A 26,036-nucleotide genomic window follows, 5' to 3' on the forward strand; every position below is an offset into this window, starting at 1 on the left:
ACTTGTGTTTGTTCATAATAATAATAATAATAAAAATCTAAATGGGAAGAGGACCTCCAAAAAAACTATCACATATTAAAACGCAATTAAGGGTGAGGGAGTGGCAATTGGATTATTTTTCAACATCGTTTGAGTATATTGTTGAGGCCAGCAGTTGTTCCACGGAGGAAAAAACGCAAATACTGTATGTGAATTCGCGAATATACCGGGATGACTGTTTTGGGCAGTGGGTATGCAAAAGTGCACATTGCGCATGCGCGAAAGTCGACTTGCATAGTCGCCGAACCCTCTTGAGGCTCCAACAGAGTGAAATGAACTCGCGTGATTAACAGTCAAACGATCAGGCGCCCTAAAAACACACACACAGACAAAAAAAAAACTGCCGAGCGTTCGCCCTTGCTTGGAACGTCCACTTTCCCTTGTTAGTTCTGCCGGCCGCCGGTTCAAGTCCGTGCAGCCGGCGTTTTTGTCCAAAATATGTGCTTTCGTGGGCGCACACTCGGGTTTGGGAAGTCCCGCACGTGCCAGCAGTGGCGTGTTTTCCTCGCGAAGGGGCATGCGGGCACACACTAGAGAGAACATCTCGAAATTCAACACGAACGTGTCATTGCGTGTAGAAGAAGCTGCGTGACTTTGAGACACAGCGGCTGATTTGTAATACACGTATACAACACACTCGGCCCAGGGCCCCGTTCCTCCTTGAACGCAGCGCGGACACACAACAAGCTAGCTCCTAATAAAAGAAACACCCCCCTTGGCAACAATGGCGGGTTCAAGGTAAGCTCGGACAAGGTACTTACCAACCAAACAAGACACCACCTCGAAGCTTGAGAAAAACAACGCCGCGTCTCCCCTTTCTCACTGTGCGTATGTTGCCCCTAGAGAGGTTCCGGTGGAAAAATGTCACAGATTCCAGCGGTCGGCCTGTCGGGTCGGTCGCCTCCCCCGCCTCGCTCCGCTCCTGTCTCGGATGAGTGATGTCTGTTTGCCCCCTTCACTTGGAACCTCTCTCACGCCACCTTGTTGCCAACACCGCGTTATGTCACCTGGCTCTGTGCTTCGACTCTTCTCCGGGCGTTCAGGCGAGCACACTCGGGATGACAGCTTTGGGATGGATGGAGGAGGAGGAGGACGAGGTGGGGGCTGAGCGTCAGAGGTGGAGAGCGAGTGAGTGGTCATTCTGCTCGAGTGCACAGGGGACTGATAGTTTCGAGCAAAATGACTGTTATACCTTTATATAAAGGCACATTTAGTGCATAGTGGTGAGTTGAACCCGATTAGCTGGAGGAAAATCGCAGTTTTTAAGTTCGAGCACTGCAGAGGCTGCAAAACACATTGCCACCCAGTGTGTCGACAATCATACTGATCATAATGATGATGATTAATCCTGCTAAATGTGCCGCGCAGCCATTGTCGTAGCAGACATGTGCGCAGGGGCTTCTTGTGTTACGTAACCAGTCCAATTCGCCAACAACCGTGTGTGAGAGGGGAGGGCGGCTGCTTGGTTAGCTGGCAATTAAACATGAAACATGATGACAACACAGTTTCAACATGTACTTATGGCATTTAAAATGTATGCGAGAGGGGCAATTAAAGACAGAGTTGCACTAATTGCATGACACGTTTGAATATCTCAGGGTACGGATTAGCTCATATTTATGCAATTCATTTTTCAGACAGTCATTGCGCATTCACTTTACGTGGTCGTTAATGCACCTCGCAAATGGGTGTCTTTTTTTCTTTTTCTTTTTTCATAGATTTAGATTTTTATACACTTAGATTGGGCATTTGCACCGTTGTGGGAGTGACCACAGCCAAGTTAACTGTAAGTGTGCACTGACATGGTTGGTCTCACATTTGGTAGCTGGGTCTTCCTCAATTTAATCTTTCTTTTTTATACCACCACTGTCAGATCACAATTGTAGACTGTAAACTGTTGGCTATATGTATAGATTATACCAAAAATATACCCCAAACTATGATCTGAACTGTGTATGTACAGGGACATTCAGTGAGTACTCTTCCGTTCATAATCCAGGTTTAATTTAGCTACTCCTCGCCATGCAGACCTTTTCTCTTCGTCAATATTCAACCTACTTAGACTGTTAGGAATGAATTAATACGTTGTACAATTTTGTGGAACAAATATTCACATTTAGGGGTGAAACACAGGTCAGTGCTTTCTGATGTCGTCTTGCGTTCAGTCCAGGTCAACCGCAATCGAATAAGACAAGGATGACCAGTTTAGAAAATGGATAAAGACAAGACAGTATTGTTTTTAAGGGGATTAAATACAAAGTGATTTTTATACATCATTCCCAATCTCAAACTATAAAAATGGCTGATGAGCACTATAGAAAAATACCCCCCCCCCTCTACTTTCTACTGTATAACGGCAGTGTCTTGTTGAGACATGACTTTGTTCCATTCAGAAGTTGGGTGGAACAAATTACTCGTTGAGTATTCACCCACGCCTGTTGGGTGGGCGAGTTCCACACGGGATTTAGCGAGACGTCTAATTAGTCCAACGTGCCGGGGCTTTGACCAAAACAAGTGGACCGAAACAGATCCTAATGCTAAATTAAATTGAATATAAAGGACAAAAACATATTTAGTTGTTTGATCCCCAAAGGAAGGACTGGAAAATTGAAATGAATCCATTCTAGGGTCAAACTGTCAGCTTTATTAAACTGTGTGAAGTAACATTTAAAATTTTAACAGCCAAATCAAGTGTGAAAATAATTAAACTTTGGTACTTGAGTACAATTTTTGGCCACTGATATCACAAAATAGCACAAAAAAGGAAAAAGTGGGAATGGTGTATCCATGTTCTTCGCGACACTGCGTTATTTCTAACATGTTCTGTGTTGATGTTCTCTCTTCTCAGCACTGCAACTTGCTTCCAGATGAGTGGTCACCGCAAGTGATTTCACTGGTGGGTTTAGTCTGGTGGTAAGGAGAAAAAGGACAAGTTGAGTTCACACGGCCTACAACGCGGTGGCAAAATGAAGAAGCAGTGTGATGTGTCATGATGTCATGTTCCTCCCAACTTCAAAAAGCAAGCTCGCACTGGTCTGTGCCATCATGTCAAAAGGCAAAAGTGAGTCACGTTTTGAGTGAATAAAGTGCTTGCCAAATGTAAACACTATGCTTTTTTTCTATTCAGGCTGACCTCAACTTTCCCTGTTTACTTAAATTGTTTCAAGGGAACGGCTTCCTCTTTCTCATGTGGCCCCCGAAAACAACCTATGACCATAGTACACAATGGTGCGGTCAGCGCAATTTCTAAATTAAACAATAGAGTCAAAATATATATTTTTAAACACCACAGGACAGGTCAAATCATTTGGAATTGAAGTCTCTGGAAAAATACATGTCCAAAGTTGCAAACTCTTTGGATCACCTAAATGCCTTTTGTTATGATGACTGCGTTCGTGTACTTACTCACACAAGGGCAAATGCCGCCAGTATCCTTTATTTAGTCTCTTGTCTAGGCAAGCCTGTGGGGTGTGGTGTGTACCACATTTTATCAAAACAAACCTCACAACGGAGCATATTTTTCGAAACCTGTATTCAGTCTCAAGTCAAACAAACATTTTAAATAGCATTTTATGGATTCGGGCACCGGCTTCTTCAAATAGGACCGGTTCTGCTATTGCACCTCTGTGGGGTTTGCATTCTCTCTCAATACTTTTGTGTTGTTTCTACCCCAACATCCGAAAATACTTGCACGTTAGGTTCATTCCGGTCTTAAGTTAAGATAAGTTAAGATATCCTTTATTTGTCCCACACTGGGGAAATTTACAGCCTCCAGCAGCAAGAATGTAGGCAGAAAGAAGAAAGAAGAAAAAACAAACAAACACCGTTCAATTAAGTGCAATATAAACACAAAATGGATAAATCGCAGTGCTATTTACAGTTGTTTTTCACATCATTTAATTATTATTAATATTATTGTTGCTATTTTTATTCAGCAGCCTGACAGCAGTCGGTAGGAACGAGCGTCTGTATCTCTCCTTCTTAAATTGGCCATAGTGAACGCAAGTGCGAATGATTGTTGGGCTACAGCTCACCGAATGAGGACAAGCCATTAAATGACAAATGGATTGATTTTACGAATCAGAATATATGTGAACAATTGAACTTGTGTAAGATTTTATGTCATGCTTTCTTGAACATAAAACAGACTGCAACCTTTGTGCCATTTGACTTAAAGGTTATTTTTTTTTGCTGTTAATCAATAAGCCTTCCTCGTTTTTTTCACCTAGATAATTGAATTGCCACTTTGTTATTCTCCTCGGGAATGAAAGGCAACATAAAAATGTCTTCTTGGCCATTTGAACAGATAGTGTTGGCAAAGTTGTGTTCAGATGGGACACCTGATGCTCCAGGGAGGATAACTTGGATAGTGCTCCTTGAAGAGAACATCTTTGTTGCCATCTTGTGGGGGGAATATGGCTTGTCCGCTATTATTACTGTACGTATATGTACTGTATCTGTATATTTTTGGATCATTTGCAAGAATAAAATGCTTGTCACTATATGTAGATGATAAAGAATGGAGTAAGATATATAAAGTATATAATTTTCGAACCAATTTCAGTGAAACTGGATAATTTGCCACGGCACAACTCATGATCACGTGCGGAAAGTCAGTGATTGGGAATAATTAGTATAATAAATGGGCAGGGGAGAATTAAGAGACCAACAATGTATTTTGACCGTTTTTCATCCATCCATTTTCCGAACCGCTTGATCCTCACTAGGGTCGCGGGGGGTGCTGGAGCCCATCCCAGCCATCTCCGGGCAGTAGGCGGGGGACACCCTGAATCAGTTGCCAGCCAATCGCAGGGCACACAGAGACGAACAACCATCCACGCCCACACTCACACCTAGGGACAATTTAGAGCGTCCAATCAGCCTGACATGCATGTTTTTGGAATGTGGGAGGAAACCGGAGCACCCGGAGAAAACCCACGCAGGCCCGGGGAGAACATGCAAACTCCACACAGGGAGGCCGGAGCTGGAATCAAACCCGGTACCTCTGCACTGTGAAGCCGACGTGCTAACCACTGGACTACCGGGCCGCCCTCGTTTTTCATTTTCTGCAAATAAATGCTCCAAGTGACAGAACTGAATTTGTAATTTGAGAGTTATGTTGTCAGTCATTTATAAAATTCGGCAAGCTGATAATTTTGCATTTCTTCAGCTAACGAAAAGCTAGTAAATTAACAAAAGGCGTCTCTCAATACAGCCCACATTTAATCTCCACTCATTATTTCCTACTCGGAATAATGAGCAAAATTACAATTACAAACTACCACAGATTTAAAAAAATCTGTGTTTGGTGAAAAAAAAAGTATAGTGATTTGCTGAAGCATAGGGGCTACGCCATCTTTTAAATTCAACAAACTTAAAAGGCTTTTCATTTGACCATTTACTTTTTATTTACACCTATATAATAATTATATTATCTGTAATTTTATTTAATCACAGCTAAATGAGATGAATGTGTATCACGGTTGAACATGAACGACAGTTTTGTTCGTCAGTTAGCACCTAGCATGGGTTAGCTTCCCGGTAGTATGTCACTATGACAACGCTCACGCGCGCGAGTGCGCGTGCAAACATGGCCGCCTCTGTATCCCCGCTACGCTCCTACTGGGCGCTTTGTAGCAGGTTGGCAAACCCCCACCGCTCGTGCCGGGCCAAGCTTCGGACACACAGAAAATGGGAGAATCAGCGGAGACACCTGCACCAGTCTGCGACGAGGTAAAGCGACACAAAGTGTCAGCCTTTTTGAATAGCATGCGGGCGTTACTCTGAAGCGGACGTTGATGGAAGTGGGGCTGGGGAATGGACCTGTGAATGACATACGGCTCCACCGCAGACACTGCAGGTGCTGTTTGCAGGCGATTCGTAGTAGAATCACGTTTGCCAACTAAATCATTACATAAGGGCAGCAAATGTGACCGCTTGACGCGTGAGAGAACACACCGGCCGCAGTCACAAAGCCACATGGAGGTGCAACCACTGTCAGAAATGACCGATTACTGCGGGGGGGTTGGATCAAAGAAGAAACCATTAACCGCTGCAGGCTAACCTAGCCTAAGTGAAGTATTATATTACTGTTTTTCCCCCCTCATTATAAGCATTTATCCATCCGATTCAACATGATCGTAAAAGCATAAAAAGGAGCATGTACAGAAATCTGAAGCTTTGTTGTTAGTATTATTGTTATAATTATTATAAAAACCTGCTGCAATTATGACATTGATGAAGCATGCGTTATAAATCATTCTCGTAAACTGGTCGCCTTGGACTAATTGACTCTTCCGGGTATGGGCAACTGGATTCGGCAGCATAAAATCCTGATCGGAACAACCCGAGTTTAAAATATTAATGTGCCACTTCTTTATTCTTCTACTCATCCCAAAATCGAATCTGTCAAGCAGAATAGTTATCAGTGTGTCGCTGTATCATTTTAGGATGCATCGCTCCACAATCTCCACTTTGCTCGAGTGCTCTGTTTCCTTGTTGCTTTGTTGCCTTCAATGTTCACTCAAATCACAAATTGCCCACTTTCGATGGTCAACTGTCGCATGCACAGGTAGAAGAAGAGATCTTGGTGCGATCAGTGCAGCGTGGTTTTCAGAGTTTCCCGGAGTACGATTTTGAAGTGTCAAACCAAGATATGCAGAGCCAAGCCAGTAAAGTGTGGGGAAGTGGTACAGCTTACTGTTGTACACTAATCTCATAAGATTTTCACAGTACAATTTAATATATGAGTGCCGTTGGGTTATGAGTTTTGCGAGTTACAAGCTGGTGGATGATCCAATTTTGTGCTTTTTACATGCAAAATTTTGATTTGCGAATGAGCTTGAGGGATTCAGCCACTAGATGGCGGTAGCCAACTTCACACAGTCCGGCCACCATCTTTTCATGTTGTTACCGTTCAGTGAAAGTACAGGTATAGGTGTTTTATGTTCGCCTGCTCATTTTTATGTGCTGATATTTTGCCAGCCAGTCAAGCACAACAACAACAAACCATGTTTTTGCTTGCAAAACATTGTTAAGAGAAGTCCACTAGAACATCTTCAAATATCGGCAGGTGTGTGCTGACTCCCATGAATTTGAATGTATTGTAATTGGTGAATTCTGAACACAGCCGCATCTCAGTTCTGAGAGGGCGTGCACACTTGTGCAACCCCATCGTTTCTGTTGTTTATATTTACTTCGCCTCTCAAAAAGATTTTTTAAAAAAACTAAGTTTAACCGATTGTAGCCTGCAACATTAATGGTTGAACAAATGTTGTAATGTCTTATCATGGTGTTATTTTCCACTGTATATCACAAACACTTTGAAAATGAAAAAGGGTGTGTAGACTTTTGTTATCTAATGTATACTGGGGCAGAAGAAGTCAATGCAATGCCAGCCAAGGGCTCGAAATAATTTCTAAGCTGCATACGTCTTTGCGTGCAAAGATGGAGATGCAGCTGAAAGTGAGAGTGAGCTGAAAGAGTGGCTGACAAAAAAGGAAACAAAAAAACAGTGACAATTTAGAAATTCTGTGAAAGTTTAGTTTAAAAAAAACACAAGGAAAAAAATGTTTGAATGCTACTTTTAAGACCACTATGTGAATTAATGGCATTTCCGTTCATTTCAAATGGGAAACTTTGAATGCGCTATGAACAAATCGAGATATTACTACCTTCATAACAGTGCTAAAAAAAATTTTAAAAAATTACATTTAATTCCTATCCAGGCATGCTGCCGTTGTGATTTCGGGGGCGGCGATGGCTCGTCAGCTCCACAGAGAGATCCAACGTGACGTGGAAGAGCTTGTTGCTCAGGGCAACATGAGACCTCATCTAGGAGTGGTCTTCGTGGGGGATGACCCGGCCAGCAGGACTTACGTTAGGAACAAAACACGCGCTGCCAGCACTTTGGGTCAGATGTCACACCTTTCTAAACACTGCATGACGAACGTACAACACTGAGATGAAAAGTCACACAGCCGCTGGCATGCTTGGACACGATAGATAGTCCTAGATAAGTGTGGCTTTTAGCAGCAAAACGTAGCCACGAAAAACAACAAGTTAACACGCTTTTTGCAATCCAGGTATTTCCAGTGACACGGTGTTGCGGCCGAGCTCGGTTTCTCAGCAGGAATTGCTGGATCTAATAGACAAGATGAACCGAGATTGGAGGGTCAGCGGACTGTTGGTGCAGCTGCCACTTCCTGGTAAACATGCACACAAATGTGTGCTCACATGTGGGGTAGTTCCTTTATAGCTGTGATTCCCAACTAGGGTTGCAAAGTGTTTCCAGTATATTTCCGTCAAGTTTCCAATACATTAAATATAACTTTTCAACAGATGTATTTGTCAGTATAACTTAATCTTGTTTGAAATATTTTTTTGAACGAATCAATTATTCAGAAAGGTCCCATGTGTAAAATACAGTATGTCCATGTCTCATCAAAGGTTGGCAAACGCTGCTTTTATCGTACGCCCAAGAGTACAAGACAATGCTTGGCATGGACTTAAATAAAACATCCAGACTCGACAGATGATCAATCGAGAGCTGCCTGTTTTCTTAGAGCACATCAACGAAAGAGCAGTGTGTAACGCCATCGCTCCAGAAAAGGACGTGGATGGCTTCCATATCGTGAATATCGGCAAGCTGTGTCTTGACCAGAGATCCATGGTGCCTGCCACACCCGCAGCTGTCTGGGAGATCATCAAAAGAGCAGGTAAACCGACATAGCCCATCGTTTCACAAGGTACCGATTAGTATTTCACAATAGACCCCACGTAAAGTATAATTGACTGGCGACCAGTCCAGGGTGTACCCTGTCTCTTGCCCAAAGTCTTTCACATGGGGGCCTTCAAAGGACAATTGCCCTAAAATATAAATGGATAAATGTAATAAAGTGGAATATTCGTACTCGTCTCCAGACACCCTTACATTTGTGCTGTCTTACTATAGGACGTCCGCTGGATGGCGCCTGATTATAGTTGTTCGCTCTCCAGTCGACACTGATTTATAGATTTTCTTCTGTAATTTCTGTAGTCTTGCAGGCTACATTTATCGCAGGTTAAAACCTTTTCGACATCTTTTTAATTTTTCAAAATCTTTGTTGTCATGTGGAGTTGAGTGACCATAATCAGCCATTGATAGAACCCATTGTGACTTAAATATTTGATAGTTCTCCAAAAGCTTTTTTTTTCCGAACAACCTTTTCATGTGTGCATCTAAAATATGAAATAAAAGTCAGTATTAGATTTTTGTCATTGGATGCTTATCATACCGCTCCTCTTTCATCCTTGAGAGGAAGGACTCAGACAAATGTGGTTTTAAAAAAAAAAGAGAGAGAGAGAAATGTATTTCTTCATCCTCATAAAATTTTAGAATTATTTTCTCCCTGAGGTGCCAAGCATAATTCATTCCCAACTATTTCCCCTTGAAAATGTGACGCGCAGGTATCGAGACAGTGGGAAAGAATGTGCTGGTTGCTGGACGCTCCAAAAATGTCGGGATGCCCATCGCCATGTTGCTGCATACCGATCGGAACCATGAGCGCCCTGGCGGTGAGTGTGTGTGATTGCATTTGGGTAACGTGCATGTCGTGTCAACAGAATCCTTATTTACAGTAAATAAAAGAGCAACTCCCACAACCCGAACTAAAGCATCATCATTGATATGTGGCATTGATAATAGTCTGTGCAAATGAGTCAGCATTTTACAATAAAACCTTCACCGATAAAGCCTTCTTGAACACGAACAAGGCTTAAATTCAGTGAGACAAACATTTTTTTCCCATTTGTCTTAGGTTTAATTCTCAAAATACAATATCTGGCCACGTATAGACAAATTTATCGTTTTCTGGCAACTTTGCAGCTGGGAGCTTCCATTTTCGAATCATTTGAGCAGACTTGTTTTGATTGGTCGACTATGAGCTAGCATGCAATCAATGAGTTGCTTTTTTTTTGTCACCGTTGATTTCTTTTTTTTTTAACTTCATGAGGCGAAAAAGAAGATGTTTGATATTCACCCAAAGTTCCCGTGAGATGGAAAATTCACAGAAAATGACATGCAGCCAGATTTAATATTACTTTTTTTTTTGCACTTACAATTAAGAAATTAATGAAAATGATGCTTAAAACATTGCCTGTACAAGGTGCAAAACGCTTTATGGTGATGGCATTGTGACGCTTGATTTTTTTTTTTTCTTTTTTCACAAAAGCCTAATCATGGATGCAGACAAATACTTACGCATTTCAGCTGTTTCTGGAATGAATAAATATAAGGAGGAGGGGAGGGAAACTTTCTAGAAAGGTTCCACTCAATGACAGTTGGGTGGCTCGAAGAGCCAAGTTAACGCTTACTAATGTGCCGATTACTGGCGTGATCCAAAGTACGTCCCGGAGCTCGTTACGAACCCTAGAAAATAGTCTCGTTTAAGACTTGTAGGCCTCCAATGTTGCCCCATCCCTAAAATTACTCAGATTTGAAGTGAGTCAATTCAGTTTTTTGGCAAAGTCATTGGTATAAATGATAACTTTTACCTCCCCTAGGACTTAAATGAGAGGTTGGCAGTCCTTTCAATGCAATGACAACAGTAAATAAAGCCAAGTTCATGTTCATCTTGGGCGCGAGATGGTATGTGAGAATCAAAGTCACATTTTCTAAGCATATCTTTATTAGTCATAATAATTGAGCATATCTATCCATTTTATAAGGGCGTTAAAAAATTATGCATTAAGTTTAATATTTCAACATGGGACATATTTCATAATTGTTCACTTCCGTTTGTGCTGTCGTATGTTTACCGGAGAGAAATACCAGGGAGTGTTTGTGTGTCAGGGTGGAGGGGACTCAAACGGATCAGGCGACCGTATAAGGTTGCAGGAAGTTGGCAGGGAATTCGGAGAAGCATTTACAGGAATTACCTTTTGAGGATGAAGCAACGAGAAGATGTGATTTTAAGGCATCGCACTGTTACCACTACTATCCACTTCCTGGCACGACGGCGAAAGTCTGAAAACAAGAGCACATTGCAGTTTATAGGGAGCAGATTTAGACAGTTACCATTGATCAGTCGAATGAAGCGTTAAGAGTCCAGGTATCTTTGCAGACGTTTGTGTTGGTTCTGTCACATCCAACGTGCCTTCCCAACCACATCCTCGCGAACAATCTACGCCAACAGCTAAACATCAGATAGACGGAAAACACGGCTTGACCCTGCGAGAGTTCTGCCTCATTTATGTGCAAGTTGCCCTAACTTGACAAAAACTACAGTGTTGTATGATTATACAACATCCATCCATCCATTTTCCGATCCGTGTATCCTCACAAGGGTCGCGGGGGGTGCCGCAGCCTATCCCAGCCGTCTTCGGGCAGTAGGCGGGGGACACCCTGAACCGTCGCCAGCCAATCGCAGGGCAGATTATACAACATAGGGAAGGAATTGAGTCGGATTTCGATCGTGACGCTGAACAAAACACCGTAGAACGCCTCAACTCAAAGACTCCTGAAGTTGTAAAATTCTCAGTGTGCATGAATTTTTATTTATTTATGGGGGGGTGATCACTTCAACCAAGAAATAACGAACAAACCCAACAGTGTTCAACCTGAACACTACTTTTGTCACATTATTACGCTCGCCCTAAAGCGCAAAACGCAACAACGAAATCCTTTGCAAGACATCAAAAACACAATAACCAGTGCTGGAATGATTTTGTGTGTACCTCTGCCAAGGCTAAACTGGTAATGAAAAAATGAGAGTTATTATATGAGAGCGCCATCTATGTGACTGTCTGTTTTGTCCCAGTACTCAAGTATAGGTTAGTTGGCTACTTCCTGGTTGAAAGAGGATTATGGACTGATGAGAGAAGCTATATTCCTGTATCCAGTTCACCATTTTCTCTCTTGTCTCATGCACCGACCGAGCCTCCAAAAGGTTTTGCGGGAGGTACTTTTGCAAAATATGTGTCACTGATTGGTTTCTATGTCAAACGAATGCCATGAAAAGGTATACACACACACACAAAACAAAACAAATGTGGTTGGCCGAAGACATTTGCACTCCACAATAGTTCTTTGTTTGCATTTTCACCTCTCATTCACTCACACACACACACACACACACACACACACACTACAGGTATGTGACGGGGTGGCAGGGATGTGCTCCGACTTGCCTTTGCTTCCGCCACATTCCGGTTTCCCTAGAACCTCTCCTTGCGTGATCGTGTTTCTTATCCATCGCTGCAGGCCTAAACTCCCGGTCACTGCTCCTTTATGACTGAAGGACACGCATACCATTGAGGGGAGAGAGAAAAAAAGAAAAAGAAACATCACATTGCTTTCATCGCAACCATTGTGCAAATTGTGTAAACGTTTTTTGAAGCCGTGTATACTTAAGGATGGATCAATGCTTTGCGAATAATGAAAACTGTGACAGACAAGAATATGTGTGTCTATTTCCAGATCAAAGTTTTTTCCTCACATTCCCCGCCGCTTTATCCTGACTCAGAAAGTTTCGGTTAGGAGTGCTCGGCTTGACTCATTGGGGCCAATTAGGAATAGGCGTTGCAGTCATTCAAATTAATTGCCAATGTTTCATTCAGTCAAATCCTTCCACACCTCCTTCAGAAAGAACAAATGATAAAAAGGAGAGCATTTGAATCCAAAAATGTTTATTCAGTTTTGTGTTTGCTTTTGCGGATTTTTAATATAAGGTTTTATTTATTTATTTATTTATTTATTTATTTATTCTTGTCTCTTCTTCAACAGGGGCTCCAAGAAAATGTCATTGTTTCTCTGATTCTGGTCTTGTGAAAATAATAAATAATAAATAAAACTTTTAAAAAATAGAAGTAAAAGTCATCTGGTAGAATATTAGTTGAGGGATTCTTAAAAGTACAGTAATCCCTCGTTTATCGCAGTTAATGGGGACCAAAACCACCCCGGATCAACGAAAATCCGCGAAGTAGCGACCAATTAACATATACATTAAAAAAAAATTGCCCCACGTGGGCCTTTGAGCTTAAGCAGAGCGCAGTAACACACACACACACACACACAGACACAGACACGCGCACGCACGGGCACACACTAGCAGCATCGTAAACAACACTTAGACACTGATTAAAGATCAAAGAGTAACCCACTAATAAGACAGAAAAAAGATGCACAGCCAATCAACATGGCTTTACATCTTCTCAGCCCCCCCCCCCCCTCACCACACATGTACTGTATATGTTGCTCTATGTGACTCACTGTTGTTTTGCTGACTTTCACTGCTTCTCGCGACCGTTTGGGGACTTTGGGGACTTCAAGAATATATATAAAATTTTTATGAATATGTTTGAAAAAATCCGCGATACACCGAAGCCGCGATAAACGAACCGCGAAATAGCGAGGGATCACTGTATCTTGACGCTTACTGTGTTGAGTATTAATTCATTCACTGTCAATTAAATATTTTTTTTTAAATGGACATTAAATCCCAGCGACATAAGTAATTTTCTGGTATTGTATGTACTTCAGTATTGGAAATAAAAGTTTAAAAAAATTGTGGATGATTAGTTATTTAAATGTATTTACTTATTTAAATCCATTGTATTTATTCAAATCCAACGTGTATTTATTGAGTTTACCCAGGAGCCGGGAAGGGCAGACTACCGTTGCGCCCATATAAAGACTTCCTGTTCAATTGTGATGTTCTGTTGAATTTATGACATCCTCTTACCGGCACCCCTCCCACATCAGTTCAGGCAGGCTGACTGTTCTGCTGTGTGCTCTGCATTTCAGGCAATTACGTCAACACACGTTCTTGATTTTATTTTACAGGAGCAAAGGTTAGGGAAATGTATTAGAGTTGAAGTCGTTATTTTATTTGGATCATAAAAGTGAGTGAAAGATAAATTAACAAAGTAAAGTACATTTCGCTATAAAAAAAAACGTTCAGGTACATTTGTGATGCATGAAAGTGACAACACATTTGAAGCAGTCGTACAGCACAGCAAACTCCAACCACAAAAATATTCTGCGCATTGTTAATGGTTTCACTCGATGTCTCTGGATTTCATTTGGTTTCCAAGTTGTTTGGTTGGTTTATCTTCATTTCAGGGGACGCCACAGTGACCATCGCTCACAGATGTACACCGAGGGAGCGGCTCAAGGAGCTAACCGGCCTCGCAGACATCATTGTGACCGCTGCAGGTGATTCAATGACCAATTGGTTTGTTCATTTGGGAAAACGGGTCACCAACCACCGCTCCATGTCTCCTGTTGAAACAAATCCACTCTCACCCTCACCCCGCCATTCGTCTAAGTGGCGCGGAGAAAGTTAAGCTGTTGCTGAGTGAATTGCGAGACTCAAAGAAAATACACGCTCAGGTAGTTCATCCATATCCGGTATGTTAGTGGGCGTCGTGTAAGCATCCACCTCAAGTGATGGGAATGTTGCACGGGACTTAAGAGATGACGACAGACAGGAAAACAATTTGATCTTTTGTCACTTTGAACTATTCTCCGGATTTGTGTGTGTGTGTTTAGGTGTTCCCGGTCTGATCACAGCAGACATGGTGAAAGAAAGCGCCGCGGTCATTGACGTGGGCATCAACCGCATTGTCGACCCCAAAACGGGGAAACTGAGGCTCATCGGTGACGTGGACTTTGAGGGTAATTACTTGGTTTGAGTTTTTATTCGCACACTCGCGTACATGTTAAAGGGATCAACAAAAAGTGGAATGCAAATTAGAAAAGGGAAATTAATGAGGTATAACATTGCTGTCTTTGATGATGCAATGGCTTAATGCCCCCCCCCCCCGAAAAATTATGGTTTTTGAAAATGTGAACATTGGCCTAATTCAGCGATGTGATACTTGAGTTTGTGTCAAAATCCAGATGTATACTGGGAACCCCGGCTATTCGTGGGGAACAGGGAGTGTAAATCCATGAGTAACTGACGCCTGCCCAAAAAAAAGTTCATACTGTACTTGCCTACCGATGCCACAAGATGGCAGCAAAGGACTACTTTTGTATAAATGAAGGGCATCAATTCTTTCAGTTAGCTCTCCAGTTGTAGGCTGTTGAAAAAAAAATAACAATAGGCGAATTTGTGAATGCTAAAAGAAATGAATGAATGAAAATACAAAGTTACATTTGAAAAAAAGTTTGGATTTTTGGGGTCAAAAGGACCAATAAAGGCTCCAGTTTTGACGAAATTAGACTTCAATGTCAATTATTTAAAACAAGGAAGGGCAAGTACCAACACCAGGTATCAGTATCAGGCCAATACAGGCCTTATTTCAAGATTATTTATACGTCATGAGGATTGAATGAATTAATAGTTCTGGCTCTCCAGGGTTTAACTAGCTGCGCTGTGATTCGCATCGCAGTTCGATCCAACTCTGTTGACCACACACACAAGGATTTGTGATAAATATTGGACAGGTTTAACATTTATAATCGTTTTAAAATTGGGTAGGGAAAATCATCACCGCCGTATAATCTGTCGGGATCATCTTTAGAGACTGCGTGTGGTCGTAAATGGGGTAAAATTATTCATCGGTATGGGCATTATCTCACGTTAGCGGCTAAAAAAATGACAGGAAAAAGAGGGTTGGCCTCTGTTTCTGAATTGCGGTGTTTGTCACCTTTGTTCCAGGTGTAAAAGAGAAGGCCAGCTTCATCACTCCCGTTCCTGGAGGTGTGGGTCCTATGACGGTGGCCATGTTGATGAAGAACACCGTGACCGCTGCCAGAAATGCGCTGATGCATTAGCATGATACACAACGTGATGCATACACACTTTCTAGAGACCTTCTTGTTGTTTTTTTTTAACGATGACGTCACAAAAAAAAACTTCCGGGTGGCAAAAGATCCAACGATTTCTAATCTCACAAATGAACAAATGTTAAGTCATTTGAGGTATTGAGAAACCAGAGGAAATTACTGCAGCGATGGTTTTCGCCTTCGTCTCTACTACCATTGTTTGAATTTGTGACATGTCAGTCGAAAATATGCCCCGTAAAGTAAGTAGCTTCCAAGGGAGACGGAACACAGAAGAAGCCAATTCAAAAATAGAAGTGGTAGAAATTCAGAAAATGTCAACATGATCATTGAGGTGGCTAATTCAAGGACTTTTATGTTGCTTGGATTCAAAGGCGAAATCGAGTCAAATAATGTCTTTAAAATAATATATTCTATGTGGCCCCACTTGTCTAAACGAGCTATTCTGATGATGATGATCTGTTTGCATTCATCTCAGAGGGCAGCCATTTTGCCACTTCCTGTTGGCCGAAAATTACATCACCATTGCTCAGGCAACCACCGATAGCGGCTCAGCTTGCGAACGTCACATGACCAAACTCAGAAAACAGGTGAACCCTGATTGGTCGTTACCTGAGCCTTAAGCAACCGTGAGGTCATTTTCAGTCCACAGCAAGTGGCATTACGAGGCAACATGGCCGCCCCCTGAGATGGATAATGGTGGATATCAGAATCAGAATCATCTTTATTGGCCAAGTATGTAGAACACACAAGGAATTTGTCTCCGGTATAACACGCTGCATTAGTATCATCGTAAACAACAAATCAAATTCTGATTCTGATTCTGATATTCATGTTTAATTCACATTACACAAACGCAGTATTAATCAGAATACCGAGTCTCGACTAGTGGCGTCATTTAGAACATGTTATTGAGGGGGAGAAAATGTTGCGTTTACTTCCCCTTTAATGGCACAGACTTGCTCTTTTGACAGTGAAACGGTTAGCGTGTTGTACCTTTCACATAAGCGAGCAGGCTAGCCATTACGTTTTGCTAAATTACTCGAAAAAAAACAATCAATCTATACATGGCTGTGTGAAAATCCCTTCCACATACCCATTTGGACGTGGCTAACTCACTTCTAGTCTGTCGCGATCTTCACTGTACAACTGTGAGCAACACTACTCGATGTATCCTCCCCACACAGATTCCACTGGATTTTTTTTCAAGAAAATATTTTTTGAAAATCTAAACCTTTTGGGTACATCAAGTTATTTTCCCTTGTTTTCAGTTCATTTCAGTGGTAGTCCTTTTTTTTTCTGCCACCTGGAAGTACTCTGGTGCCTATTGTTTACAAACGTTCTGAAAAGCTATACAAAGCATCGAGACTCCATACCTGCTTACTTGATACATTTATACTATGTTCCTTTTCTTGGCTTGTTTGTAATTACTTATTTATTTCTTCTTATAAGAGTTCATATTTTTTCTACCAAGGACATTTTGGGTTTCACGGAAAGTGAAAATGAAATAAAGCGTGCTTCGGATGCTCTCAAAAAAAAAAGGAGTGTCATGTTTTTAAGTGCCAAGAGTGGTCATAAAGTGCACGCCGCGTTGAAACGAGCCTCCGGGTGATTCCGCCCCCAATACCACTCTCCTCACGCTCACCACCTCAGCTGGACCTGTCTGTGCATGCAAAATACGTGGGAATAAAAGAAGTGTGATGTAAATTTTTTTTTTTTTTTTTTTTTTGGAGTGGTGGGGGTTGAGGAAGCTGTCTTTCTTTGGAAGCTTTTTTCCCCTCATTAATAAGCTGTGATGGGGAAAAAAAACTCCCCGTGGTTGGTAGCTCGACCTATATAAATTTCAGAGGATGTTCAGTGGCACTGCATCGAAGCAACGATTTTAAGAGCGAGACGAAATGTTAATGCAGAGCCTCAAAGAGGGTGAGTTCTTCGTTTGTCACTTTGTTTGATATGAAAGCTAAAATACTGCAGCTTTGCCGTTATGGTTTAAAGATGGAATTCTAACAGTTGCTCTTTTTTTTCCTCCCCAGGCGTCCTTTCAGCCATCCTTCTTCTCCTGGCAGCGTCGGGACAGTCGGCACAAACCACAAGTAACAATCACTTCTTCGACGTTCCATTTGATTTCATAGAGAGCTACAATAATAAGCATTGCTAAACATCCGAGAGGGTCAGATAAAGCTGACGTCCGCCTCATACTGAGGTTTGAACATTGTGACTTATGGGACGAAAACAGATCCCAACAATTATAAACCACGTTCAATGAAAAGCTTCTCTGACAAAAATGGATCAAAACTGAGCATTTTTATTGCAACTCATGTATCTCAGTAGTGTGATGATGGGTACCTCTCTGAATGTATTTCAACGCCAGTATGTATTTATGAATTAGAATTGACAGAACAGAAATAGGGGGATTTTTTTTTTAATAGGATAAAAAAAAATATTTTTTTTGTTACATCCATCCATCCCCCAAATTGTGCTATGTCATTTATACGCGGTAATATACACGTGTATGGTGGATAACAATATTTGCTCTGTGCAGGCAGTACAGAGGATCCTCTACTTTTGAGTTCCCACAGGCCGTGTGGAAGCCAAAACCAGCACTTCTGTCTAAACGGCGGCACGTGCATCTACCCCCAAGATACCACCAAACCCTTTTGCATGTGAGCTCACAAACACACACTTGAACCGACACGTCCGACGAACTCGCCTTCGCTTCGGTTTGTGTTCTCTCTCTCTCTCGCTCTCCCTGGAACACGCTTACCCATTTTCCTCTGTGCAGCTGCACATCTGGCTTCAGCGGAAATCGCTGCCACTATGACAGCGAAGTGGACACCATGTTCTCTCAAAGTCACATTGCTGTGGAGCACCTCATCTCGCTCAGCTGCGGGGCGGCCCTTCTCATCTTCATTCTGCTCTTCATCACTTATTGCGTCGTCCGCACGAGGTGAGTAGCTTTGTGACGTGGATGAATCATGCATCGATCCAATCATTTGGCGCCTTATTGATTGTCTGATTTGTACGCGGAGAGCAGTTAGTACATCCACCGTCTTCAAGTGAGACAGATGAGTCCAACAAATGTTTATTATTGTTTAGTATGCGCAATTGTTGGCCTTTTTTGAACAGCTCCTCTGTGGTTTGATGCCGTTGTTTGTTCACGACCTATTTTTGAAACATGTTACATGTTTGCTTTCAGGTGCACAAAATCTGAAAAACAAATGGAATCTGCACCATCTGAGGTTACAGTGTGACATCCTCCCGATATGTTCATCGACCGTCTTCATCGCTGCTGCATTTTAGCATACATAACAGACTTAGAAACAAACATTTCTTTTCATTTGTACAAAGCGAGTAAAGTAATGTTTTCTACCAATCACAAAACAGACAAGAGTAATGAAACACTGTGCAATTATAATTTAAAGTACATGAAAATGTGAGTATTTATTGTTATAACTTATTTTATGTTCAATGTATTTATTTTTTCTAATAAATGAATGACTTTTTAATTGTATCTTTTTTTTCCCCCAAGTCCCCCTCCCCGCCCACCTTTAGTAATACTGAATCGATTTTTGCATTATTTTATTTTAATATTAAAAAATGGCAGAATTCACTCACCAAAGAACTTGAATAGAATGCATTTTTTATACAGTTGTATCTCAATAAATGTGAATATATACTGAACATTTATTTCAGTTTATTATAAAAGTGAATCTCATACAGACTCATTCAACAGGAAAAAAAAATTTCAGAAGGATAATTCTTATTTAATCTCTATATTAACAATGATTCTTGATGGTTTTTCACAGTATATTCAAATTTTCTTGATGGTGAATATCTGAGTTGCCGTTAGCAATAATCGTCAAACATAGTCATTTAGGGGCCCAAAACAAATTTAGTTCCTGCATAATGAACGGGTTGTTGCCCTGCACTGACCTGATCGTTCCCCAAACCTGAATCCAATTGAGCATATCTGGGACATATGTCTCGTTCCATACATCAATACCATTTGTGCCACAGACTGTCCAGGAGATGAATGATGGTTTAATCCAGGTCTGAGAGGGGATCCATCAGAAGACAATTCTCCATTTCATCAGATGCATGTCCAGGCATTGAAGGGAGGTCATACAGGCACAAGGAGGTCACACAAACTAACTGAGCCTCATTTTGCCTTGTCCTGAGAAATTTCTACTACAGTCGGATCAGCCTGTATTCTGAGTTTCCACTTTAATTTTGACTAGGATTTAAAAACCAGACCTCTCTGGGATTATTATTTGTTTTTAGTTTTACACTGATTCGTTTTGTATTACAGTATATTGCTTTCAACTCATTTAGCTTAGTGATTAGTGATAGAGATAAGATGTTTAACTAGGATGTATTATTTTAGTGTGCCCTTTATTTATTTTAAGGGGCACAGGCTATATATATGAAATATTTCACTCTGTGAACTGATTCCCGATCCTACTCTCTATTACTTTAACTTTTTTAATTGAACCACTGAAATGGATATTTTCCACGATATTGAGATATTACAAAAATGCACTTTTCATTTGCCCAGTAAAAGCGATTCAGGAATGATCCATTCATTGTCAGCGAAGTTATTATTACATTTTGAGAAAATCTGTACTTCGGGGTCAAAACTGACACTAAACATACAAAGTGTGTATGGAAGATGATCAGTAAAGGGTTATTACCTCGTAGTTTATAATTCTTGGTATAATCTCTCTGACATGGACACACAAAGGTGAGCGTTTTTTTTTCTTGTAACATAAAAATGATAATATAGCGTGAGGATCCGTGGGATGTGCAGCTGTTGTGTGGGACTTGATTTAACCGCCAATTACGTGACTGAATCACAAAATGAATAATTAATATTGATGACGACAATGATGATGCATTCAGGGCCCGTCTCTGGCTGTAGGATGTTTTCCTTTCTTATCTCCAAATCAATGACGGTCTGCTTTTCGACCGCACCCACTCGCCCACCTCATCTCACCGTTAAATTAGTTGGTTAGCGACACCCATCACACCACAACACGCAACAACATTGAAAACACGACAAAGGCATTTTTGCACATTCTACCAGAACTGAAAGCACGCACGTTACCTTCCCAAATGGCAAAAGTGTCAGCTCTCCTCTCAACTTTCGGTAAGTCAGAATTTCTTTTACATGCTTTCGGGAGACGTTTTGCCAAATTCGATTGCTTTAAATGTGATGCTAAATCGCGCATATCTTAATGAGACTGCAAAAAGTAACATTTGAACAAAGCGTATAGAAACTTTCCAAGTATTTTGATGTCGTACATCTTGCCGGTCATTTAATGTTTTAACGCAGTGTTGATTAATATTTGAAAACAATAAATTCGCGTTTATATGTGGTAGGGAATATAATCACTCTGTGGTTAATGAATGTAAAACTTTTTAATTGAACAACCAAAATAAGTTACATTTTTCATCCATCCATTATCTGAACTGCTTATCCTCGCGAGGCAAGGAGCAATTCGTCTTTGTTATTAAATTAAACCAAGCAGCACATCGCGGCTGAACTGATAAAACGTGGCAACACTTGGTCCTTCAGAATGTTTCTCATTCTTTATTACTCTACCCTCATTTATAGGCAAGTGAATGGAAACCAGGGATAAAACAAGTTGAACCCCCTTCAATTGCTCTTTAAAGTACCTAATCCTTACTTTATACTCTCTTATCATCATTCCAGCACTAGAACTACTCTTAATGTGAACCTTTCATCCGCGTCAGTCTTACACACCACTAAACTCAATGTCACTTTTTGTTTTACACCAGTTTTCTCTTTATGCTCATAATGCTCCAAAATAATCTGCCTCTCCAACAAACTGCACACTACAACTTGTTTGATCACTTCTTTTCTGCTTCCGGATGCCACTGTGATATGAGCAATCACTGTGGATGAGATCTGCCTTTTTACACCCCCTGACAGCCAAATGGTACTGTATTCTAAACAAGTGAAGCCGGATAAACTCCATTGTCCAGGTAGTTGGCAGAAAGAGGAACCCCATATTAGCATTCATTGCTCGGTCGTGTGTGGTTTCACACTTGCAGCGTTTGTTATATTCATCCAAATTCCAAGGGGTTGTTAACATTTTTGTCATGTTGAATTGTTTACAGTATTTTCACTTTATTGGGGACTTTAAGGAGTTGGGCAGGTGCACCCACGAATTATTAAAAGGACAAGATGAACAAAAGAAGCAGACTTTAAACCAAACGATAGCCTATCGTAAGTCAGGAGTCATCACAAAAGTCTGAGGCAATGGTGGTGGAACTCTGAAGTAAAATTTCAATTGGTCTGATTGTCACAGAGAAGAACCCGTGTGTCAGTAACGGAACTGATTAAGTATGTGACCCCCCCCCCCCCTCCGGCTAGATTTAAACACCTTCCTAATCATAACCGGGGGGTGAAAGTGGAGGCATGAAAAGTGGAGCCCACTTTTCACAGAAGACAAATAAAACCAGAATGATCTGGTTTTTCTGGCGTTGGCTAATATCTTCTGGTTGCACAAATGAGTCTCCAGCTTTGTTGTCAAACAAGTAAAAACATGAAAAGAGGGCAACGGGATATGTGGATCAGCAAAAAAAAGAAGAAAAAAAAGGAGGAGTCCTCAGGGGGAATCGTTGATTTTTTTTTTCTTATTTTTTCATATTTGAGTGCTTTACTATATTTTAATGAATTGTTCTTTTTAATACTGTTTGACCTGTAAACCATTTACTGTTATTAACTTGCAAACTAAAACATGTACATTGTTACTGGATTGACTACCAATAGAAGGAACTCCTACAAATACTGCAGTTAGTACTAATACTCAAAGTGGTATAAGTGGTAGTGGTATTAATAGTCATAGTATCAACTGTAGTAGTATCAGTGGTAGCAGTAATAGTTATTTAGAGCACTAGCAGTGCAGTGGCCTATACTGGATTGTGGTCGTGGGTCTTCAATGGACTCTTAAGTGACCTAATCCATCTCTTAACACCTCTACTATCATGTGGCAAAATAATCTACAAAAACGCAATGGAACTGTGCGGTGATGAAATTTTCTTTCGTAGCTGCCAAACAGTGTCCACACTTGTACCCCGTCGATTTTGATGTGTGTGTCATTTCCTGACAGCTATTGATTTCTCAAGCACCTTCCAATTTCGAAAAGCAGGATTCATCATATTCATTTTTTTAAAGTTAATAAGTACCTTTAAATTGTGACTAATTTGATAATCACATAAGAAAATTTTTAATATTAGTCATTTGAAAGAAAAGAAAAACGCGCAACATTCTTCGTCACCGCATCCAGCTCATTTATTACAGCGAGAGGAACACTCAACAAACAATCAATTGTGTCTCGTCACGTAAATTTGAAAAATGTTTTATCACTCAGGAATGTGGCCAGTGGAGACATGTGGCAAATCTGTTTTTTTGATGCACTCTACATTGTTACATAACGTGTAATATGAAAGGATCGCTGTTGGTTTGTGTTCAACAGGTGTCATGCTGTTGTGGCCTTTTGTCCTGACAAAGAGCATGTCATCGACACTTCACGCGACTCACGCTGACTCCTCCATGTCTGCAGGTACACAGGCTTGACGGATAAATAGATGGATAAACGACACATTTTTGTGAGCTCAGAAATTAGACCAAAATAAAATCATTTCAGAACCTTTCTCAAAATCAATGTGACTTAAAACTTTTAAAGAGAAGACATGCCTGTATGTGCCTCTAATTAACCTCAAATAAAGTTCCGCATTTTTTTTTTTGGGCTTTTCCGAGACATATATTTCGAGTATTAAGGACAGTATTCTCTATGCTGCTGCTTCCACCTCAGGCCATGGAGAAGAGCGCTCCCATGTGGTGAAACGCTTCACCCAGAACTGTGACTCCTCTTATGCCAACTACTGCATGAACGGAGGTCAGTGCATGCTGCTGGTGGATGTCAAGGAGCACCATTGCAAGTAAGTGTGTACATATATATATATATCTATATCTATATCACAGTGCAGAGGTGCATGGTTCGAATTTGCATGTTCTCCCCGTGCCTGCGTGGGTTTTTCTCCGGGTACTCTGGTATCCTCCCACATTCCAAAAACACGCATGGCAGGTTAATGGAACACTCTAAATTGTCTTTAAGTGTGATAATGAGAGGGGATGTGTGCCTTGCGCTTGGCTGGCACTTCTCTTTTTTCTTATGATCAATTCTGTATGACATGAATGCACTCGGCAGGTGTCACAGCGGTTTCTACGGCCCCCGCTGTAGTAACCTTGAGCTGGTCTTCAAGCCAGTAGGAGAGGTGCAGCTCGTCTTCATCATCTTCTGTGTGACTTTGCTCATCATGGGCCTGGCTGGAGCTCTCTTCTGTTGCTGCAAGTGGGTAGTATACTCACTCGGACAATCATGCATTCTTGTTAGTGCGCTCCGGAATAGCTGGAGTCTTCATAATGATCCATTTCCAGAATACGAGTCAGTTCTTCTTTGTTCAAATTGTCTCCTATTACTGGTAAATAGTATACATGACACATTTTAAAAAAAATCTGTATTATTATGAGTACAATATTATTTATAATAATTTATTACTATTATTTGATACAAATATAATATTTGTTTATTTTATTTGCTCATATTTTTTAATGTCGTCGGGGGAAACAACATTTGAAAATATCATTGGCCTAACAGCATAGTGTCATATTTGAGTGTTTTTCAAGACGTGGAAAAACAAATGTTTACAAGCATATTTATTTATTGATTTGGGAACACTAAGTTAAAAATTATTGGGCAATTTTTCTGTTAAATTAACACACAAGCACATCTTTGAAATGCTTATGGAGAAACTACATTTCCAAATAAATGCCGTTAGTATCGTGGCCTGATTGACGGAGAAAATCCAACCCTTCTATTGAATTGTAGCGAGGAATCTGTTGACTTAAATTTCCAAATTGGTGATCATATTGTTTTTCAGTCAAATGTTGCTGGGCAAAACATGTTATTTTCAATCCTTAATATGTGTTTGTATTGCAGGTACAAGAAAAATAAATGCAATCCCAAACAGAATCGACATGGCTATAAAGGAGTGCAGACAGCATAGCGTTTCCATGCTGGACATGACAACATGAACCCTTTTGTGACTTTTTTTTAATGTGTTTGTGTCTGTGTTTAATTGAAATCTTGCATTTTAGCTTTTGGCATGGTGCAAGCTTGTATTTATTTATCATGTTCTGCATTTTCTGACCCCTTAAAAAAAATCGCAATGTGTTTACTTAGAAAGGATGTTGATAATTTATTATTATAAAGATTTTATGTGTATACTGAAAGTTCTGCCACAAACCAATAAAACAGAACATCTTACACCGATTTATTTTATAATTGTCATGTGTTTTACTTTTACTTTTCACCACACTTATGTGCACTCTCTTACAGTGAGACGTCCAGTTTGACGTAAAGGGGACATACAGCGTATTATAATTTATTCCCAGCTTTGGTCAAAATACCTCAAGAATTACAGCAATGTCTTGGCGTACAATTTTAATTTGTTTAGTAAGCGTCACGTTTTGCGAGATGGTAGTTGTAGGACCCCAAAAAGCAGGGAGGAGCAGGGTGGATTGACCAAAATGTATTTAACAAAAAATACACACAGGTAGTGATGGGTCCAGCGACACCGATGCGTTGACGCATGCGCCGGGCTCACAGAGCAAACCACGTGTCGGTGCATGTGCTGCTTCATTACGTCACGTGATTGACACGTGAACTGCACCGGCGCAGTTTAGACTGCATCGGCTGCGTTGACACAGTCCAGGCTGCTAATTGACACGTGAACTGCACCTGTGCAGTTTAGACTGCATCGGCTGCTTGGCACAGTCCAAGCTGCGCCACTTAGTCCAGGGGGCGTCGACTCAGTGCAGGGGGCGTTGACGCAGCAAAAGCCCGCACAGTGTATCCTAAGGAAGTGCGTCTGGCGACACGATGCCGATTGCCGAAACAAGCCAGACCTCACCCTCGCTCGAATAAAAATATATGTTTGGGCAATACGGAAAACACACTGATTATCAGAAAAAATGTGTCCGTCTGACTTCGAGCGTCATGTCGGCTGTCATATAATAGGCTATTATTATATGAGAAGTGCTTTAAGAACGTTTGTACTGTACGTCATACTCCAGTTGATTGAGAGGTCCCGCCTATAAGGGGGAGTTCCAGAAAGTGACTGCGAGTGAGCACACCGC

At 41.0% G+C, this 26,036-nt stretch overlaps 4 protein-coding genes and 1 long non-coding RNA gene across 10 annotated transcripts in view; 4 read left to right on the forward strand and 1 right to left on the reverse strand.

Annotated features, from left to right (window-relative positions):
- slc20a2 (solute carrier family 20 member 2) overlaps positions 1-946 on the reverse strand; it is a 45,421-nt gene extending 44,475 nt beyond the window's left edge. For all 6 annotated transcript variants that reach the window (XR_015101022.1, XR_015101021.1, XM_086112330.1 and 3 more), the window contains exon 1: positions 801-946. The gene's annotated coding sequence lies outside the window, so the exon portion shown is untranslated. The remainder of the gene's footprint in view (positions 1-800) is intronic.
- Positions 604-3,136, forward strand: LOC147205143 (uncharacterized). The gene is made up of 3 exons (XR_015101023.1): positions 604-777; positions 883-1,167; positions 2,888-3,136. It is a non-coding gene; the product is annotated as an uncharacterized LOC147205143 (long non-coding RNA).
- A 2,487-nt stretch (positions 3,137-5,623) lies between these two features.
- Positions 5,624-17,392, forward strand: LOC147205144 (bifunctional methylenetetrahydrofolate dehydrogenase/cyclohydrolase 2, mitochondrial-like). Its single transcript, XM_086111789.1, has 8 exons — positions 5,624-5,772; positions 7,767-7,951; positions 8,124-8,246; positions 8,604-8,756; positions 9,487-9,594; positions 14,141-14,233; positions 14,570-14,695; positions 15,684-17,392. Exons 1-8 carry the CDS (start codon positions 5,630-5,632, stop codon positions 15,797-15,799), a joined length of 1,047 nt encoding a protein of 348 aa, XP_085967915.1. The 5' UTR covers positions 5,624-5,629; the 3' UTR covers positions 15,800-17,392.
- Positions 17,393-17,583: 191 nt separating this feature from the next.
- Positions 17,584-19,314, forward strand: epgn (epithelial mitogen homolog (mouse)). The gene is made up of 5 exons (XM_086111790.1): positions 17,584-17,731; positions 17,842-17,901; positions 18,351-18,471; positions 18,591-18,755; positions 19,005-19,314. Exons 1-5 carry the CDS (start codon positions 17,707-17,709, stop codon positions 19,057-19,059), a joined length of 426 nt encoding a protein of 141 aa, XP_085967916.1. The 5' UTR covers positions 17,584-17,706; the 3' UTR covers positions 19,060-19,314.
- Positions 19,315-20,800: 1,486 nt separating this feature from the next.
- On the forward strand, positions 20,801-25,170 carry LOC147205146 (proepiregulin-like). The gene is made up of 5 exons (XM_086112507.1): positions 20,801-20,954; positions 23,311-23,397; positions 23,650-23,776; positions 24,046-24,189; positions 24,838-25,170. Exons 1-5 carry the CDS (start codon positions 20,921-20,923, stop codon positions 24,902-24,904), a joined length of 459 nt encoding a protein of 152 aa, XP_085968633.1. The 5' UTR covers positions 20,801-20,920; the 3' UTR covers positions 24,905-25,170.
- Positions 25,171-26,036: the final 866 nt, after the last annotated feature.

Source organism: Hippocampus guttulatus, chromosome 5 (assembly GCF_054856545.1).
Source record: "Hippocampus guttulatus isolate MCC_2025c chromosome 5, RoL_Hgut_1.0, whole genome shotgun sequence".
NCBI classification, from domain to species: Eukaryota; Metazoa; Chordata; class Actinopteri; order Syngnathiformes; family Syngnathidae; genus Hippocampus; species Hippocampus guttulatus.